The sequence below is a fragment of the Nyctereutes procyonoides genome, unplaced genomic scaffold (assembly GCF_905146905.1).
Source record: "Nyctereutes procyonoides isolate TBG_1078 unplaced genomic scaffold, NYPRO_anot_genome, whole genome shotgun sequence".
In the NCBI taxonomy this organism is placed as follows: Eukaryota; Metazoa; Chordata; class Mammalia; order Carnivora; family Canidae; genus Nyctereutes; species Nyctereutes procyonoides.
In genome coordinates this window covers 1,052,002-1,072,980 of record NW_026575151.1, presented here as the reverse complement: position 1 = coordinate 1,072,980, position 20,979 = coordinate 1,052,002, and the positions used below count along the sequence as shown (strand labels likewise).

The 20,979-nt window shown below is 34.5% G+C and overlaps 1 protein-coding gene across 6 annotated transcripts in view; it reads right to left on the bottom strand.

The window, feature by feature from the left end:
- Positions 1 to 20,979, bottom strand: part of FAM13A (family with sequence similarity 13 member A) — a 310,890-nt gene that overhangs the window by 200,890 nt on the left and 89,021 nt on the right. For all 6 annotated transcript variants that reach the window (XM_055312970.1, XM_055312972.1, XM_055312971.1 and 3 more), the window contains one exon: positions 2,632 to 2,785. In XM_055312970.1, coding sequence (XP_055168945.1) covers positions 2,632 to 2,785 — 154 coding nt within the window. The remainder of the gene's footprint in view (positions 1 to 2,631; positions 2,786 to 20,979) is intronic.

Here is a 20,979-nt window from a genome sequence, read left to right as displayed (position 1 = left end):
GAGGATATTGTGAGAAGTTTCATTCAATCTTTTATGGCTTTGTTCCATACATTGGGGTATACTGAGGTATGTCAGTGGATACATTTAGTACTTCTTTCCCTTAAAAGCCCTTTTTTATACTGAGATATAGAAAGTAATTAGATATATAGTAGTTATAGATATACAGTAGTTTCCATGAGCTTAAGCTTATTCTCAGCATAATTTATATGTCTGTTATTCATGCATACTTATCTCTTGTTTTGTGCTGGTTTCTTGTATACATCCTTCTAAAAGCTGAGCTCATGCAAATGATCAGAATAAGAACTTGTTTTTTTCAGTTCCCTTCCATTTTTCCAATTTTTCACTATGTCATTGATTTCATTGTGACCCTCCCATTTCCTTTCTAATTACCTTCCTTTTTGGTTTGTATCTAATATTTCTATGATTTTAAGGAATTAAAAAGATCTGCTTTCTAAACAATATCCAAGTTTACATACCTACCTGTGGCTAGTATGTTTTTTACTTTTATGGACCCTAAAATGGCACCATCGTATTCCATTAAAATAATTTTTGTAGCCTCTATTTCATCCTTACTACATCCAGAGCATCATTCCCTTGTAGCATAATCCACCATCTGAGATGAGACTATTAGCAAGATCAGTAAAGAATGCACCAACTATTTTGCTTTAGTAGAATGATGCTTCCACAATATAGAAATGTAGTTTCCAACCATGATCTTTATCTGCCTCTAGGCCAGATCTGAAACTTGCATTAGGACAGTAGCAGTCATATTCTTTATCTACCTAAGATAACAGTATTTGACTCCCATAGTACTATTAGTTTGTGTGTTTTATCTTGTATGCTCATGCTAAGTTCTCCACCAGACTTAAACCTAGTAGCTCAATGATTTCCAAGCAGGGACTCCTTCCATATAATACCAAGTGTTATCTTACTTGCATAGCATAGAACCTTCTCTTGGCATATTCTCATTAATACCTGTATCTCAGCAAGTTTGTCTGGCCTAGATCATATTTTTCTATTTTCATTATATTTTAGGCTTATCTTATCTTATTAGCTTTAATTAAAAAATAGAAGTGTTTAAAAGTATTGATCAGAGATACAGCTGAAACAAAGTCAATTACTTTTTAATATTTTAAATAGAGACCTTTGCAAAGTACTATAGGAACCAAAGGAACAAATTTAAGATAGATTTTTTTTTCTATTAAAAATTGTTTTTAGGGATCCCTGGGTGGCGCAGTGGTTTAGCGCCTGCCTTTGGCCCAGGGCGTGATCCTGGAGACCCAGGATCGAATCCCACGTCGGGCTCCCGGTGTATGAAGCCTGCTTCTCCCTCTGCCTATGTCTCTGCCTCTCTCCCTCTCTCTCTCTCTGTGTGACTATCATAAATAAATAAAAATTTAAAAAAATTGTTTTTAATTTTTTGGTAGCAAAACTGGTGTATTTTTCCCCATATTTCCTCTTGTGAATCACTGACACATTTTCTCAGCTACTGTATTGTCTCCAACTTAAGTTATACTTTCATCTCATTTTATCATTCTATCTGTGCATTATTCTTCCCTTACCTCAAACTCTAGTTTAGAGTTCTCTTTATCAGTTTGGCAAGATTCCAGATAAATGCATTCGTCTCAGATGTATGATATTCCTTATAGGGAGTCTGTTGTATTAACAACATAAGCCCTGGCTAAGAAAACCTAGATTTTGGTCTTCTTTTTTTTTTTTTTTTTTTTTTTTTAGATTTTGGTCTTCTTTTGATTTTTGGAAGGGTGCTAGTTGATCCTCAATACCTTTTATTTCTTCTTCAAAGTCATGATCTTAACTGGAAGAAGAGATGAAAATACCTCTTCAATGACCAAACCAAGTGCTTAGGTTTTATCATTCATTGCCATACAAATCAATGAGTATACTGCAGTCTGTAAATGTGTTAAGTCTCAGGAAACCTAAGGGAACCTCTCATATCTATTCCATCATGATTTGCCTCAATATAAATGAGAAAGAAATAAAATGCCTTCCCTGGAAGATTTGATTTGGTTTATCCTCAGACTCTTTTTAGAGACCTACATGTATTTCCCTAATGTGTAAAGGATATGTTATATAAATTATCAGCCAATTAAAATAAAAGGTAGAGATCATATTATCAAGGATTCCTTTATAGCTTATAAAAATATTATCCTTTACTGATGATAGTTGCCAGGAACTACATATGTGGGACTTAAAACCTGAGGTTGAACTTGAAAGTGTCCCAGACACAAGAGAGAAAAAAAACCGCAATGATATTATCCTCAGGAATTTGCAATCTACTCAGTAAGCAAGCACTCCTGAACACAGCCATAAGCACATATCCTTGCTGTAACACCAGGTTTCTATAGAAATCGACCAGAGCAGTGGGCTAGGAAAGTGATATTGAGATGATTTTAACAGCAGCAAGGAAACATCAATTCACAATTATCCTCCAATCTTAGAAGAATATAGATCAATTAAATACTTGATACAGAGAACATGTTCATAAACAGAATTCAACAAGCACAGGAATAATACTCTATATCCATGACATTTTTATGGTAAAGAATGATTTAAATAAAATATCTTCCATTCAAAATATAATACTGAAGATTAAATGCCAAAGTTACTTACTTTTACTATGATAAGCCTAGCCAGGTTTTCATATTTCTGGTTATCATTTTCTGTATGCTCTATTTCAAACAGAGTATTATAATTTTCTAGTAATTTAGCCATTATCTTGTTGCAGATGTCTTGTTCTTTCATGCCTTCAAGCCCAGGTGGCACACTAGAAATAAGGGGGAGAAATGACATGAATTATTTTGTAAAAACAAAAAATGCCAGCACAGCTGACTCAGGAATACATTTTGACATCTCCTATATGACTGATCAGCCTTCCTATAAGGACACACGCAATTTTCAACAAGCTCTATGGTGACATACGATGTTGCCAGCACAAATTCTGTTCAATAGCTTGTGATGAATATGAAAAGGACATGTTATTCAGGAAGGAGGTATAGATTAACATGGGTGTCATAATGCTTTGTATATATTAGAAATTGCCATGCATAAGGTAACATATAAGAACAAAAGTGTTAAAAATCAAATGTTATAACAAAAAGAAAGACTGTGACAGAAACTATAGAATGTTTGCCACAGAAATAATAGCAACAAATCTTTATTGAAGGTCTTCTTAGATAATGCATAAAAAGTACAAAACTTAAAGAAAAATTTAAATATTTCCAGAAAAAAAAATACTGATTACTGTTAAAGCTGAGTGATGTATAAATGGAAGATTTATTATACTATGTACTACTCTCTCTTCTTTTGGGTAAGTTAAAAAAATTTCCATAATGAAAAAAAATGTGAAAAAGATCTTCTGAATGCAGAAGACACCATAAATAAGGTAGAAACACAAGCTATAGATTAGACATGAGTATCTCTTCAGTAACATGGACAATTGACAGGATTGGCAGTTAGACTACGCAAAGAATTCCTACTAGTCAATAAGAAAGGAAATTAAAAAAGACAAAGGACAAGAGCTGAAAAACTCATAGAAGAAAACATCAATATAGTTGAACATCAATAATCTTATAGTGCAAAGATCTTTAACCTCATTGAATAACCAGTGAGAATATTAAGAAAGCCATACTGAGATGTTAGTATCCATCTAGATTAGTTTCCTGTGGCTGCTATAACAAATTATCATCAACTGTTGCTTAAAACAACAGAAATTTATTCTTTTACAGTTCTGGAGGCCAGCAGAGTGCACTAGCTGGTAACATTCCTTGGCTGTGACTATTGCTTCAATTTTCAATCAAGGCCAGCATCTTAAAACTCTGCTCCATCTTCACATGGCCTTCTCTGTGTGTTGAGTCTACAAATAATCTCACTCTTATGGTCAATTAATCTATGGCAAAGAAGCCAAGAACACAACATGGGGGAAAGACAGTCTCTTTAATAAATGATGTTGGGAAGACTGAATAGCTATACGCAAAAGAATTAAACTGGAACTCATACCTCACACCATACACAAAATCAACTTAAAATGGACTAAAGATTTGAATATAAGACTTGAATCCATAAAATTCCTATAATATAAATATTACGTAAGCTGCAAAAATGTGCTGCCTTTCATTAAGAATGATGAATGACTCAGAGAGCAGAACCAAAAACACAAGAGGGTGAAGTTGAAAACCATGGAGAAATATTTCCAGAACTTGAAACCTAATCAAGAGATTCCCAACATTTGCCAAACTGGATATCAAACTGCCATTACGTCAATCAGGAAATAAAAGAAATTAAAAAGTACATAAAAATAAGTGAAAATAAAAATGGAATTGTTCAAAATCTTTGGGATGCAACAAAATTATTCAAAGAGGGAAGTTTATAGCAATATAGGCCTATCTCAACAAGCAAGCAAAATCTCAAACAACCTAGCCTTATACCTAAAGGTGTTAAAAAAGAACAACAAACAACACCTAAAACCAGCAGAAGAAAGGAAATAATAAAGATTAGAGCAGAAATAAATGCAATAGAAACTTTAAAAACCCAATATAACAGATCAATGAAACAAGGATCTTTGAAAAGATCAACAGAATTGATAAAACTGTAGCCAAAACTATCCAAAAAAGAAAGAGAGGCAGGGAGGGAGGGAGGGAGAGAAAGAAAGAAAGAGAGAGAGAGAACTCACAAAAATCACAAATTAAAGTGGAGAAATAACTGATACCACAGAAATACAAATGATTGTTAGAGATATTATGAAAAAGTATATGCTAACAAATAAGAAAACCTGGGGAAAAATGGATAAATTCCTAGAAACCTACAACTTATCAAAACTGAAGAAATAAAAATTTGAACTGATTACCATAAAAGAAGTTGAAATAGTAATCAAAAAATTCCCAACAAATAAAAGCTCAGGACCACAGAGATTCACAGGAAAATTCTACCTAATATCTAAAGAACAGTTAATACCTATCTTCTCAAACTATTCCAAAAAACAGAAAGGAAGGAAAACTTCCAAATTCATTTTATGAGGCCAGCATAACCTTGAGCCAGATAAAAACACCATAAAAAAAGAGAACTACAAGCTTATCTCTCTCATGAACATAGATGCAAAAATCCTCAACAAAATACTAGCAAACCAAACCCAACAATACATTAAAAAAAAAATCTTTTTGACTTAGTGGGATTATTCCTGGGTTTCAAGGGTGGTTTGATATTCACAAATCAATCAGTTTGATACAACACATCAATATGAGATAGGATAAGAACCATATGGTACTTTCAATAGATGTAGAAAAGCATTTGACAAGTTACAATACCCACTCATGACAAAAACCCTCAACAAAGCAGGGAACATAATGCAACATAATAAAAAAACATAATAAAGTCCATATATGAAAACTCATAGTACTTTTGAATGTGGTGCTTGGCTGGCTCAGTCAGTGAAGCATGCAATGCTTGATCTCAGGATCATGGTAAAGCTCCACGGTGGGGGTGTAGATTACATTAAAAAAGAAAAAAGGGAGACTTCTGAAAAACCCAATGCAAACATCATCTTCACTGAAAGCGTTTCCTCAAGGTCAGGAACAAGACAAGGAAGTTCACTTTCACCACTTTTATTCAACATAGTACTGGAAGTCCTAGCCATACCAATCAGACAACAAAAAGAAATAAAATGCATGTAAATTGGTAAGAAAGAAGTAAAACTTTCACTATTTGCAGATAACATTATACTATATGAAGAAAACCCAAAAGATTCCACAAAAAAACTGCTAGAACTGATAGACGAATTCAGTAAAGTCACAGGACATATCAATGCATAGAGATCTGTTGCATTTCTATGCACCAATAATGAAACAGCAGGAACTAAGAAAATAATCCCATTTATAATTGCACCCAAAATAATAAGATACCCAGGTATAAACCTAACCAAAGAGGTGAATGACCTGTACTTTGAAAACTATAAACACTGATGAAACAGACTGAAGAGGACACAAAGAAAAGGAAAGATGTTCCATGTCATGGATTGGAAGAAAATTGTTAAAATGTATATAATTTCCCAAACAATCTGCACATTTAATGCAATACCTAACAAAATGCAATAGCATTTTTCACAGAACTAGAAAAAACAATCCTAAAATTTGTATGGAACCACGAACGACCCCAAATAGCCAAAGCAACATTGAAAAAAGAAAAGCGAAGCAATTCCATACTTCAAGTTATATTACAAAGTTGTAGTAATCAAAATAGTATGGTACTGGCATAAAAAACAGACACAAAGATGAATGCGCCAGAATAGTAAACCCAGAAATGAACCCGATTACACAATTAATCTTTGACAAAACAGTAAAGAATATCCAAATGGGGAAAAGACAGTCTCCTCAACAAATGGTGTTACGAAAAATGGACAGCAACATGAAAAAGAATGAATCTGGACGACTTTCTTACAGCATACAGAAAAATAAACTCAAAATGGGTTAAGACCTAAATGTCTATCAAGGATAAATAAAGAAGATGTGGGATACACACACACAGGAATATTATTCAGCCATGAAAAGGAAGAAAATCCTGCACTTTGTAACAACATGGATGACCTTGAATGCCAAATGAAATAAGTGAAAGAAAAATAATATAAAATCTCATGTATATGTGTAATCTAAAACAAACAAACAACAAAAACAAAACAAAACAAAACAAAAAAACTGGACAGATAGGGCACCTGGGTGGCTCAGTGGTTCAATGTTTGCCTTTGGCTCAGGTCGTGATCCTGGAGTCCTGGGATCGAGTCCCACATCAGGCTCCTGCCAGGGAACCTGCTTTTTCCCTCTGCCTATGTCTCTGCCTGTCTGTGCTTCTCATGAATGAATGAATGAATGAATGAATGAATGAATAAGAAAGAAAGAAAGAAAGAAAGAAAGAAAGAAAGAAAGAAAGAAAACAAACCCTGAACTGATAGTTACAGGGAACAAATTGCTGGTTGCCAGAGATAAGGGGTGAAGGATGAGCAAAGTGAGTGAAGGTAGTTTAAAGGTACAAACTTCGAGTTATTAAATAAATTTTCTGAGGATGTAATGTACAGTATAATGACTATAGTTAATAATACTGTATTGTATATTTGAAAGTTACTAATAGAAAATCTTAAAAGTTCTCATTACAAGAAAAAAAGTTTATAAGTATGTGTAGTGATGTTAACTTAGACTTACTACGGTCACCATTTTACAACATACACACATACTGATGATCGTGTTGTACACCTAAAACTAACAATGTCAATTTTATCTAAATAAAAAAATACAGATATGTGAAAAATGTAAAAAAATATATATTACTTTATGTTTTGGGGCAAAAATTATATAAAGATATAATTTTGTGACATCAATAATTGAAAGAGGTGGGGAAGGAGCTATAAAAGAGTTTTTCTTTTGTTTTGTTTTTAAAATAATCTCTATGTTCAACAGGGCTCAAATTCACAATCCTGAGATCAAGAGTTGCATGCTCTACTGACTGAGCCAGTCAGGAACCTTGGGGAAGAGTTTTTGTATGTTATTGAAGTAAAGCTGGTACTTATTCAAATTAGAGTGCTATAAGTTTAGGATGTTAGATGTAATCCTCATGGCAACCACAAAGAACATACCTACAGAATGTACACAAAAGAAAATGAGAAAGGAATTTAAACATTATACTACAAAAAATTTTAACTAAACACAAAAGAAAATAGTAATGAAGTAAATGAAGGACAAAAAAGCTGTAAAGGCCATAGAAAATGCATAGCACAATGATACAAGTCCCTCCTTATCAGTAATTACTTTAAATATAAATGGATTAAACTCTCCAAAAGAGGGGATCCCTGGGTGGCGCAGTGGTTTGGCGCCTGCCTTTGGCCCAGGGCGTGATCCTGGAGACCCGGGATCGAATCCCACATCGGGCTCCCGGTGCATGGAGCCTGCTTCTCCCTCTGCCTGTGTCTCTGCCTCTCTCTCTCTGTGACTATCATGAATAAATAAATAAAATCTTTAAAAAAAAAAAAAAACTCTCCAAAAGAGAAGAGACTGGCAGAATGAATTAAAACACATAACTCAATTATATTCTGTCTACAACAGATTCACTTGAGATCCAAATCTACAAACAGGTTAAAAGTAAAAGGATGGGAAAAAATAATACATGCATATTGTAAGTGAAAGAGAGCAGAGGTGCCTATAATAATATTATACATAATAAACTTAAAATTAAAAAAGGTTAAAAGAGACAAAGAAAGTCATATATTAATAAAAGTTTCAACACAACAAGAAAATATAACAGTTATAAACACTTACACAGCTAATGACAGAATCACCAAAATATATGAAGAAAAAATGGACAGAATTTAAGGGAGAAATAAACAGTTCTACAATAGTTCATGAATTCAATACCCTACTCCCCAAAATGGATAGAACACCAGACAGAAGAAACAGAGGATTTAAAAAAACAACAAACTAGATCTACTGGACACACACACAATATTTTACCTGACAACAACCAGAGTGAACACTTTTCTCAAGTGTACATGTGGCATTTTCCAGGATATACCATATGTTAGACTACAAATTAAATCTCAAAATATTTAAAAAGATATTCATTTTACAAAGTAACTTCTCAGACCACAATGGGATAAAGTTACAAATAATAACATCAAGAAAACTGAAAAATCCACAAAATTGTGGAATTATGTTTAGGCAATCAATGGAACAAAAACTGTATTTTAATGAAAATTAGAAAATATTTAGAGATGAATGAAAATGAAAACAAAACAAAATCAAAATTTATGGGATGTAGCAAAACAGAGCCTAAGGAGGAAATTTATAGTTCAAACACACTAGAAAACAAGAAAGATCTCAAAGAAAAACCTAACTTTACAACTTAAAGAACTAGGAAAAGAAAGAAAAAAACCACAAAGCTAGCAGAGAGAAAGAGTAAAGACTAGAGCAGAGATAAATGAAACAGAAAAACAGTAGAGAAATATCAATGAAACCAAAAGTTGGTTCTTTGAGAAGATAAACAAAATTGACAAACTTTTAACTGGATGAATTTTAAAAAGAGCAAGGGGTGCTCAAATTGTTAAAATCTGAAATTAATGTGGGGACAATACTACTGACTCTATAGAAATGAAAAAGAATTATGAGAGTATACCATGATATTTGCACATCAACAAACTGGATAATCCAAGTGATATGGACTGATTACTAGAAGCACTAAACCTACCAAGACAGAATCACGAAGATAAAGAAAATCTGAATAGACCTATTGATAGTAAGAAGACTGAATCAGTAATCAAAAATCTCCCCCCCCAAAATGCTCTGGACTTGATGGCTTCATTGGTAAATTCTACCAAATGCTTAAACTAATATTAGTATTTCTCAAACATTTCCAAAAAACTGAGGAGAAAACATTTCTTAACTAATCCTGTGAAACCAACATGACTTTATGTCAAAGCCAGACAAATGCATTTCTATAAACAATAAATAATATGAAAAGGAAATGACATAACTATGCCATTAGTATCAAAAGAAATCAAACACTTAGTATTATATTTAACCAAGGATGTGAAATACTTATAAAATGGAAACTACAAAATGCTGATGAAAGAAGTTAAAAAAAACAAATAAATGGAAATACATCTCATGTTCATGGATTGGAAGACTTAATATTGTTAAAATACGAATATTACACAAAGCAACCTACAGATTCTATGCAATTGCTATCAAAATTCCAACAGCATTTTTTGCAGAAATAGAAAAGCCCATCCTAAAATTCACATGGAACCTCAAGTGATCTCAAATAGCCAAAACAAACTCAATAAAGGGAACCAAAAATAGAAGACTCCCATTTACTAATTTCAACACTTACTACAGAGCTATAGTAATCAAAGCAGTGAGGTATTGGCATGAAGGCAGATATAAATACTAATGGAATACAATAGAGAGCCCAGTAATGAACCTTTGCTTATATGGTCAAATGAGATTTGCCAAGGATGTTAACACCACTGAATTAAAAATAAAAATGGACTATCTTTCAACAAATAGTACTGCAAAAACTGGATATTCACATGCAAAAGAATGAAGTTGACCCACTACCTAGTATCATATATAAAAATTAATTCAAAATGGACCCAGAATCTAAAACTATAAAATGCTTGTAAAAACACATAAAGCAAAAACTTCATGACATTGAATTTGGCAGATTTCTTGGCTATAACACGTAAAACATAGGCTATAAAAGAAAAGCAGGCAAATTAGACTTCATGAAAATTTAAAAAATTTTGTGCATCAAGACACTATCTATAGGGTAAACACGTAACCCACAGAATGAGAGAAAATATCTATAAATCACATATTTGATAAGGAACTAATATCTAGGTTATATAGAGAGAACTCCTGGGCAGCCAGGGTGGCTCAGCAGTTTAGTGCCTCCTTCAGCCCAGGGTGTGATCCTGCAGTCCCAGGATTGAGTCCCACATCAGGGTCCCTGTGAGGAGCCTGCTGTGTCTCTCTCTGCCTGTGCCTCTGCCTCTCTCTCTCTCTCATGAATAAATAAATAAATCTTTAAAAAAATCTGATTTAAAAATTGGCAAAAGAGGGACACCTGGGTGGCTCAGCAGTTGGACGCCTGCCTTCCACTCGGGTCGTGAACCTGGGATCTGAGATCGAGTCCCGCATTGGGCTCCCTGCAAGAAGCCTGCTTCTCCCTCTGCCTGTGTCTCTGCCTCTCTCTCTCAGTCTGTGTCTCTCATGAATAAATAAATAAATCTTTTTAAAAAATTGGCAAAAGACTTGAATAGACATTTCTCCAAAGGAGATATACAAATAGCCAAAAAGCACAGGAAAAAATGCTCAGCATCACTCATCATTAGGAAAATACAAATAAAAATTACAATGAGATATCACCTCACATCCACTAGAAGGGTTACTACCAAAAAATTAGAAAACAAGTATTGGTGAGGATGTAGAGAAACTGGAACCCTTGTGCACTGTTGGTGTGAATACAAAATGGTATAGCCACTATGGAAAAAAGTATGGCAATTCCTCGACAAATTAAAAACAGAATTACTATATTATCTACAAATTCCACTTCTGGAGTATACTGAACTGAAAGCATGGTCTGGAAGAACAATTATATACTCACATTCATAACAGCATTATTCCCAACAACTAAAATGTGGAAGCAACCCATATATTAATGGATAAATAAACAAAATGTGGTATATACACACAATGGAAAATTATTGAGCCCTAGAAATGGAAGAAAATTCTGCAATATGCTACAACATGAGTAAACATTGAGGGCATTATTTTATATAAATAGGTAAGCCATAAAAAGACATACTGCATGATTCCATTTACATGAGGTACTTGAAGTAGTCAAAACCACAAAGACAAAGTATAATGGTGGTTGGTAGGGGTTAGGGTCAGAGTGAAAAGTTACTATTTAATGAATATAGAGTTTCAGTCTCATAAGATGAAAAAAGTTTTGGGCATGGATGTTGGTGATGGTTGCACAACTGTGTTAATGTGTTTAATATCACTGAAGTGTTCACTTAAAACTGATTATGATAGTAAGTTTTATGTCACATGTATTTCACCACAATAAAAAACATTTACCCAAAAAAAATGAAATGCATCTACTACCTCTACATTGCACATAAGGCAACTGAAAACACCGACATCTGGTTACCATGACTCCTCAGTTATGACTGCTTGGTGAAAGGCAGATAAAATGATAAAACAAGATTTGCAATAATCATATCCACATTAACAACAAGTTAAAGCTGTGCATTAGGAGCATAACAGCATTTAACAAAAATAAGATTGTTAATTCTTCTTCAATGGAACTACCTTATTCCCTTTATTATACGAAGTCTACATCTATGTTTTACAAGACTTTTTTAGAGAGAGCGAGAGGGGGAAGGGGCAGAGGGAGAAGGAAAAAGAGAATCTTCAAGCAGACTCGTTGGTGAATGTGGAGCCTAATCCCAGGACCCTGAGATCATGACCTGAGCTGAAACCAAGAGTCAGCCACTTAACCAACTGAGCTACCCAGGTGCCTCTGAAGTCTAGACCTACAGTAAAAGCAAACTTTAAAAGAATTATTTTAAAAATAAGCCATATTATAACTTGTCCTATTAAATAAATTTGAAGTTTACACTAAAGAGCTGATTTTACTTACCTATGTGTTCTGAAGACACTTTCATAAACATCATGCCAAAAGTCTGATGTGGTATTTACTATAAAATTTTCAGTCCTGTGAATGTGATTGTCTCTCATATTCAAGGGTCATATACATCAGGTGGGACGATGGCTGAAGACTATTGCTCAAAGCAATGGGAGCGATACTGCCCCTTCCCGGGGCGGGGCTGCAAACAGTTCTTAGAATGGGTGAAAAGAAACTTACTCTTTGTAATACATAGAGTAGGATATATACAGTACACACAGAGATATACAGCATATCCATGATGTTAAAATTTAATTGGAGGATAGGGGGGATGTGATTAGGAAAAGAAAAAAATCTAAAAAGGCTCCTTAGGGAAACGAAAATGTAAAAAAAGATTGAGAAACCCGCTTTTATTCCCTGCTCCAGTAAGTTACTACGAAAGTTTAGTACTGGCTTTGAATATAGGATCCACTTGGAAGGGGTGTCTGGGTGGCTTAGTCGGTTAAGTATCTGCTGTCAACTTGGGTCACAATCCTGGAGTCCCAGAATCAAGCCTCACTTTGGGCTCCCTGCTTAGCAGGGAGTCTATTTCTCCCTCTGCTCCTCAATCCACTCCTGCTTGCTCACTCTCTCCATCAAATAAATAAATAAAATCTTTTTTTAAAAAAACAGGATCCACTTGGAAATGAGTGAACAATGATGAGAAGGGTGGGGCTCTTGGAGCAAAGGACCAGGTGGAAGGGTCAAGGGAAGCATTTGAGATCCTGAGTTAGAAAATAAGGGTTAATTTCCCAGAGTTAGAAGTTTCTCACGTACACCTGAAACTAATATTATAGTGTATGTTAACTGGAATTTAAATTAAGGCAATTAAAAAAGAGATAAATAATAATAATAAAAAAAGGGTTCTGGACCTGTCTCCACTACTTAAAGCTGCTTAACTGAACCCTCATTTCTTCCTTTATAAAATGGACATGTTGGTAATATTGATGTTGTAAAGACCTTTTGAGAATTTTTAAAAGCTATGTGAAAAATACTTTTCAAAACTATGGGGCCATAAAATAGTTGTTACCAGGGACTGGGGTGAGGGTAGGGGTGGCCTAAAAGGGACACAAGCAACTGTTTGGAATGATGAAAATGGTCTGTATCTTAACTGTGGTGGTGGTAATGAATTCCGTCAAAACTCATAACACTACACCCAAATGGATGCATTCTATACCATGCAAATTGTGTCTCAAGAAATCCAACTTCCTTAAGGGGTACCTGGTGGCTCAGTTGTTGAGCATCCCGGGGTGCTGGGATCACTTCCACATCAGGCTCCCAGTGGGGAGCCTGCTTCTCCCTCTGCCTCTGTCTCTGTGTGTGTGTGTGTGTGTGTGTGTGTGTATATATATATATACACATACACACACATATATACATATATACACATATATAATATATAATCTTTAAAATATTATGTCTATATTATCTTAAAAAAAAGAAATCCAACTTTAAAAAGTACCTTATAAAAAATAAACAATCAAATCAATGTTTTTTCATTATGCAGAGTAAATGTTGATTTTCACAGTAATACTGTTGGTTTACACTGAACTTGGAATTGGCTAAAATTCTCTAGTCTTTTTTGTAGGAATTGCTATTAAACTAGGTCTTTCTGATCATGATCCCTCACTATAAATACCTAATTCTCCATCTATTTTTTCCACCTATGATAGAATGAAAATAAACATTTGTATAGTCTTCTTTAACATTTTATTTCTAATCTTTGTTTTTAATCAACATATCATTCTTCTCACCTTTGTTTCATTGATTACATAAATCAATGAATGCATAAATATATGCATAAATCTTCTGTCTTAATCCAAGCCATTAATAAGTAGGTTAAGTGTGATGAGATACTTCATTTGTAACCTCTCTTTGGACTCTCATCATCTGATTCATCAATACCCGTAGAATCTGAGTGTTCACCCAGGCCTGAATGTACCCAATTGCATTATCACTAGATCACAATTGCCTCATCTTGTCTACACACATTCTCCGCAAATATGTCATTATTATTTTGCAGTTAAAAGTACTGACATGCTGGGACATTCCCTCTTATGCAGTTCTTTGCAAAAGAAAAAAACTACTATTGAAAGCCATTACTGGAGGCCAAATTTAATAACCATTTTAAAAGGTGTAAAAGTCTCCCAATGTACTGTCCTACCTATGAGTCTACTGCAATTGACTTATACATTGATATATTTGAATGAATATTTAATGGAAATGAAAAGCTGGAAGATTTTTTTAAAGATAACATTCAATAATAAAGCTTCTAACGTTTCTTAGAATTGAGGTGAGGCAGTGGAAACAAAAATTTCCAGAATTGTTTTTGTACCTGGCCCCACCCTTGGCAATGTTTCCTTCTTAAGAACTGCTGATGTTCATGTTTCCAGGTATTCAATTATATTATGTATGTCGACTTCCATTTTCTATCCTTCTCATTGCAGAGTTTACAAAGAGTGCCACCTATAATCAATGAGTTAGTCATTTCTAGTCAGAAGCAGTAATAGAGCATAAATGATGTCTCTGATGAGAGGTTAACATCCTAAATATATAAAGAATTTGTGCAGCTTGACACCGAAGCAACAAACAATCCAATTAAAATAGAAGACATGAATAGACATTTTCCCAAAGAAGACCTATATAGATGGCCAACAGACACATGAAAAGACGCTCATCATCACTTCTCATCAGGGAAATGCAAATCAAAACTACAACGTGATATCACTTCACACCTGTTAGAATGGCTAAACTCAACAACACAAGAAACAACAGGTGTTAGCAAGGATGTGGAGAAAAAGAAACCACTGTGTTCTGTTGGTGGGAATGCAAACAGGTGCAGCCACTGTGGAACAGTATGGAGGTTCCTCAAAAAATTAAAAATAGAAATACCCTCTGGTCCAGCAATTCCACTACTGGGTATTTATCCAAAGAAAACAACAACATTAATTTGAAAAGATATATGCACCCTATGTTTATTGCATTATTTACAATAGCCAAAAAAATGGAAACAATCTAGTGTCCATCAGTAGATAAATGGATAAAGAAGACGTGACAAAATATATAAGTGGAAGATTGTGCAGCTACAAAAGGATGAGATTTTGCCATATAAGACCACAGGAATGGACCTGGAGGGTATAATGCCAAGTGAAATAAGCCAGACTGAGAAAAACAAATACCGCATGATTCCGTTCATATGTGGAATCTAGAAAAACAAAACAAATAAATAAACAAAAACAGAACCAGACACATAGAGAACAAACTGATGGTTGCAAGAAGGAAGGATAGGCAAAACGAGTGAAGGGAAGTGGGGGATATAGGCTTTCAGTTCAGAATAAACAAATCAGGAGGAATAAAAGGTACAACATGGGGAATATGGTCAATGATATTACAGCATTATAGGTGACAGATGGTAGCTACACGCTTGTGAGCATAACATAACCTATAAACTTGTTGAATCGCTATGCTGTACATCTGAAACTAATGTAACGTTGTGTCAACTAAAAAGATTTTTAAAAATTCACATTGTAGGTTAGCCACCTAGACCATAGAAGATATTCTTTCATAAAAAACAAAAAACAAAAACAGAAAACAAACAAAACAGGGATGCCTAGGTGGCTTAGTGGTTGACGCCTTGGGCTCAGGTCGAGATCCTGGGGTGCTGGGATCAAGTTCTGCATCAGGCTCCCCAGCCTGTGTATAGATTAATGTTTGCCGACATAGATATTCATGACATAGTAACAATAGGCAGTATGAGTATTTCTTTTATGTAAAATGCATTTAAATTTTTGTGTAGAGATTTCTAAAAGAAACTTCAGAAAACTGTGAATAGGGGCACCTGGGTGGCTCAGTGGTTGAGTGTTTGCCTTTGGCTCAGGGCATAATCCCAGGTTCCTGGGATTGAGTCCCATTTGGGCTCCCCACAGGGAGCCTGCTTCTCCCTCTGCCTATGTCTCTGTGTCCCTCATGAATAAATAAATAAAATCTTAAAAAAAATTAAAAAGAAAGAAAACTGAATAGCAATGGGCCACTGGGTAATTTTTAGTTTTTCTTTATGGTATTATTTTAATTCCTTAACAAGAAGCAAATGCCATTTTAATGAAACTAATAATGTTACTTAAAAAATTTTACAAGTGATGACAGTATATGATTCTGTGAATCAAAACAATCTGATAACAGTATCATTACCTCACCCAGACCAAACAAACAACTTTTAATGAGATGTTCCCTTGTTTTACAGCAACAGGTTGGCCACCCAGAGAGAAATTACTAATACTCCTAACAGTTTCATTTGAAACTTTAGTAAGGATGAGATGATTTCACCTCAGTATTACCTCTAGCAAAACCACCTACATTAGTAAAAAGGCATTACTAAACATCAAACTGTAAGCTTTACATAAACAGTTTTTATTAAAAAGTCAATAAAAACATGTAGAAGAAAGCCTCTTCTACCTGTAATAAGTAGCATTCCTGTTTGGGATTCTTTTGGGAGATATTTAATCTATATACTTTTAGATGAACTAAATTAAAATCAGTTCCCAGATAGTACGGAAAATTAATTTTATGCTCCAATTTTGTTACCCAGTAACACAAGTTTAATCTTAAAAAACAAAACACCTCCAAAAAACAGGTCTCTACTGAATAAATATTGCTGATAGGTGAGTGTATTTTTTCTACTTCTATATAATGGTTGCAAATTTCCTTATAATAAGATCAGAGTCTCAAAACCTTTTAAAAATTGCATTTCATAGCTCCTTGTTTATGTTTCAGCGATCAGATAGTCTGCTAGGCGGGGTTAAAACTTATAAATAATACGGTAAGATACTTATTTGAGACATGCTGGACTGACATTAGGGTATTTCAAGCTTGCACACATCCACATTTATTTTAAAGGCACAAGCAAATAAATGAGTCATCTGATGGGTGAGCCAATGAATAAATGAATGCTTCATGTAAACTGAGGTGTACAGACATTCCTCAGGCAGGTCCTATTGAACAATAGCACCAATGAAAAAGAGAATGTGTAAACAACTTCCCATGTGCCAGAAAACTCAATAGGTTTGACTTTTATTCAATACAAACAAAAACTTCCTGAACAGTGAACAAGAAATTAAAGGAGCTGCAATCTGCCTACCTAAGGTTAGGCAACAGGATGCAAAGATAGAGTAGATCTGCACATCTTTCATATGCCTGAGAACAACCAGAACGGTTAATTTAATGAATATGTAAGCTGTCAGCTCATTTTGTTCCAACCAGTATTTACTAAGCACTTATTGTTTGCTTTGCTGGTGGGAAGTGCTTCAGACAATACTAAAACTAAGGGCAAGATCACCCCTGCTGTCAAGAAGCTTCTATAATGATGTGAGGAATAAGAAAATTATGTAAATATTATAGAGTATTTCCCTAAGAAAGGTACAAACTAGTGTAAGATAGATCACAAAAGTTAAGAATTGTGTATTTGGGGAGAGGGGGTTGTCTGTTTAGGTGTTAAAAGTATTATTAGGGAAGGTTTCCATGGGGAGGTAGCATTTGATAGAGAATTTAAAGACTGGGTAACATTTTTCTGTTCTGTCTTCTAAAGAGGGCATCAACTAGGAGGCATAGTCAACCAGTAAACTCACATTCTGTAATTTCAACAAAATATTTAACAGAATATCCACAAAGATGTATTTGCATATTGGTATATGGTTTCTTACTGCCTCTTCTGATATAATGGTTAAATAATCACACAGTACAACTTTACATCTTCAGTCTTTTCTTTTATAACCAAACAGGCAATACTCAAGGTACTTTAGACCTTGCCATATATAATAAATGCTACAATTTGAGCAGTTCTAGCATTCCTGTTCTGTGTAATAAGCACCCTTGCCTTCAGTGGTACAGTGCCTTCCATGCAGAGAGAAAGATAAAGACATTTATGGATTATTCATGAACTACAAGGTGATCCAAAGTTAGACTCTGAGTTTGTTCCTTGTGTACCCAGCACTTCTAACCTCAGAATGTTCCTCTGTCAAATATATACAGTAAATTTCTCTTTCAAAATGTCCCTTCCATAATATAAAGGTCAGATATTGAGGCAGAACAAAAAATAAATAATAATCCTTTCATAACATTATGAAGAAAGGAAAAACGTTCAAATTTTTTGCCTACCTAAAACACTAAAAAGGAAGTTGAATACAGGCAAAACTATCTTACGTTCAATGAGTATTCAGTAGCATGAAAACTATGTAACAAACTATGGAGTGTTCAGTAGGGTGAAGTGTATTCACATTGTTGTGAAGCAGCTGTCCAGCATATTTTCATCTTATAAAACTTGAACTCTTCAGCCATCATACAGCACTCCTTCTCCCTCATTACTCGGGCCCTGGCAACCACCACCCTACCTTTTGCTTCTATAAATTGGAATAGATACACCACATAAGTAGAAGCAAAGTATTTATCTTTTTGTGATTAGCTTATTTCACTTAGCATAATATCCTCTGGGATCATTCATGTTGTAGCTTATGATAGGATTTCCTTTTTTTTAAAGGCTGAATAATATTCCCTTTATGGATATACCACATTTGATTCATCCATTCATCCACAAATGGACACATGGAATGTTGCCAACCCTTGCCTATTGGGAATAATGCTATGAACATGAGTGTGCAGATATCAGTTGGAGACTCTGCTTTCAATTCTTTTCCATAAATACTCAGAACTGGGATTGTTGGATCATATAGTTCTACTTTAATTTTTGAGCAACAGTTTGAAGACCTTTTATGTGTTTTTTTGTTACTAATGTGATTTCTAAACTGGATTCTTACATATTAAATTCTAATTAAACAGATTATTAGTATAGTACGGAATAATTCTGGATAAATTCTTTTTTCTAAAATAATTCAACATTACATACTTGTAGGCCACATCCTTCCTTTTCCTAGAGTATTAGAAACAAAATTTATCCTTCATATTCATTCACTGAACAAATACACATTGAGGACTATTATGTGTGAGGCCTTGGCACCAGAACAAAACAAATAGTGAAGTTTTCACCTGTCCTTTGTCACCTCTGACCTTTTCCCTGCTAAAGTTAAGGAATTACAACATTAGGGGGACAACAGTTGATTGTTCTGCCTAGAGGCTGGGCTATACCTAACTATGCCCGACACAAGCCTGTTTATTTTTTCATCTCATTATCTACTTTATTATTGATTCTAGGATGTAGGTTCAACTAAAGTTGAATCCTTAACATTCTGTTATAATATTATTTTTAGTTCATACTGGCTTATGTTATTCTATGTTAAAAGGAATCATATTAGTGCTTCTTCCAATGAACCACTAGGAAAAAAAATTCTTGTAAACAGTAAAGTTATATTGAATTAAGCACCACTGACTTATCTTAGACATATGCAATGTGAAATACTCCAATCCATAAAGTAGAATCTAAACATTTAACCTGCTTCTCTTTAGTATTCTGTAACTCAGCACCTTGTTGTATTTGGTAATTAAAAAGTCAAGAATGCAGACTGAGTCTTCTACCCAGGTTTAAATCTTGGCTCTTTATATTATTAGCTGCATGACAGCCTATAAATTAATCTATGTGTCTTTCTTTTGTAAATTTGGGATGTTATTTAACTTAACAGTGTTATTAAGATTAAGTTAATGTGTTATTTGTGATTATTATAATAATTACAATTTGTATTTATATAGTGTTTTTCTGTCTCCTACAAAAACCCAAATTCATGGAAGGTAAGGAGTGTTCTCTTGTTCATCTACTGTATTTCTGCTGCATAGTATGGTGCCTGTGACAAGGGATGTGCTTAATAAAAAAGTCAGTGAATGAATAAGTTCATTCCCTTACAAAATCTTTTTTTTTATGGGATCTTTTCCCAATACCACTAGTATCTCTTATCATTTTCAGTTTATTTTTAAAATCTATTTTTAAAGTAGGCTCCACATCCAATGTGCAGCTTGAACTTACAACCCTGAGATCAAGAGCTGCATGCTCTATCAATTGAGTTGGCCAGGTGCTCCTGATCATTCCCAGTTTAGACAGAATATACTAAATTCCTTTATTAGAGCTTTTATTAGTAAGTTCCATGATCAACATCTTAACTATTCTAGAGGGTCAGCTATGAGTATTGTCAGAGTCTTCATATCTTTCTTAATTTGTGACACAAGTCCTGGGGGATGATGCTTATGTGGTGTGCCTTATCTTCATTCATCATAGAAATGAGAGACACTTCCACCTGACTTACGACATGACAAAGAATGATGAGAAGTCAGTGGGACAAGCATTGTACCATCAAAATTTGGGGGAAAAACCCCAAACTCTGATCAACAGTTAGAGAGTCCCACTGTGGGAAGGAGTGGGTAATAGGAGAAGAAAGAAAAGGAAATATTTTTGGAGACTGTAAATCAGTTGATACTCCACTATTAGGAGTTTTATGGGTGTTTTTTTTCTGGCTGTCATGTCCCTAAACAGTGCCTAGTGCTGCCACATGGACGGGATTGGCTGAGTGAGAGGCCATAGTGGTGTGTGTGCATTTCCTCTCCACAATTATAGTCCCCTGCATACTTATTTTTCCTGTTCTTTCTTTTCCACAAAGGGCCTGCCATAATGCCAGTGCTTATTGACTAAAGGTTTGTTGACTCAAGGCGGGAGTCTGGGTCCAATGGCCAAGATGGGCAGATAATAAGAACTATTTGCATTATTTCTGATATAGTGCACATACAGAACACACCTTTAAGTGTCAACTTTGCACCATTTAT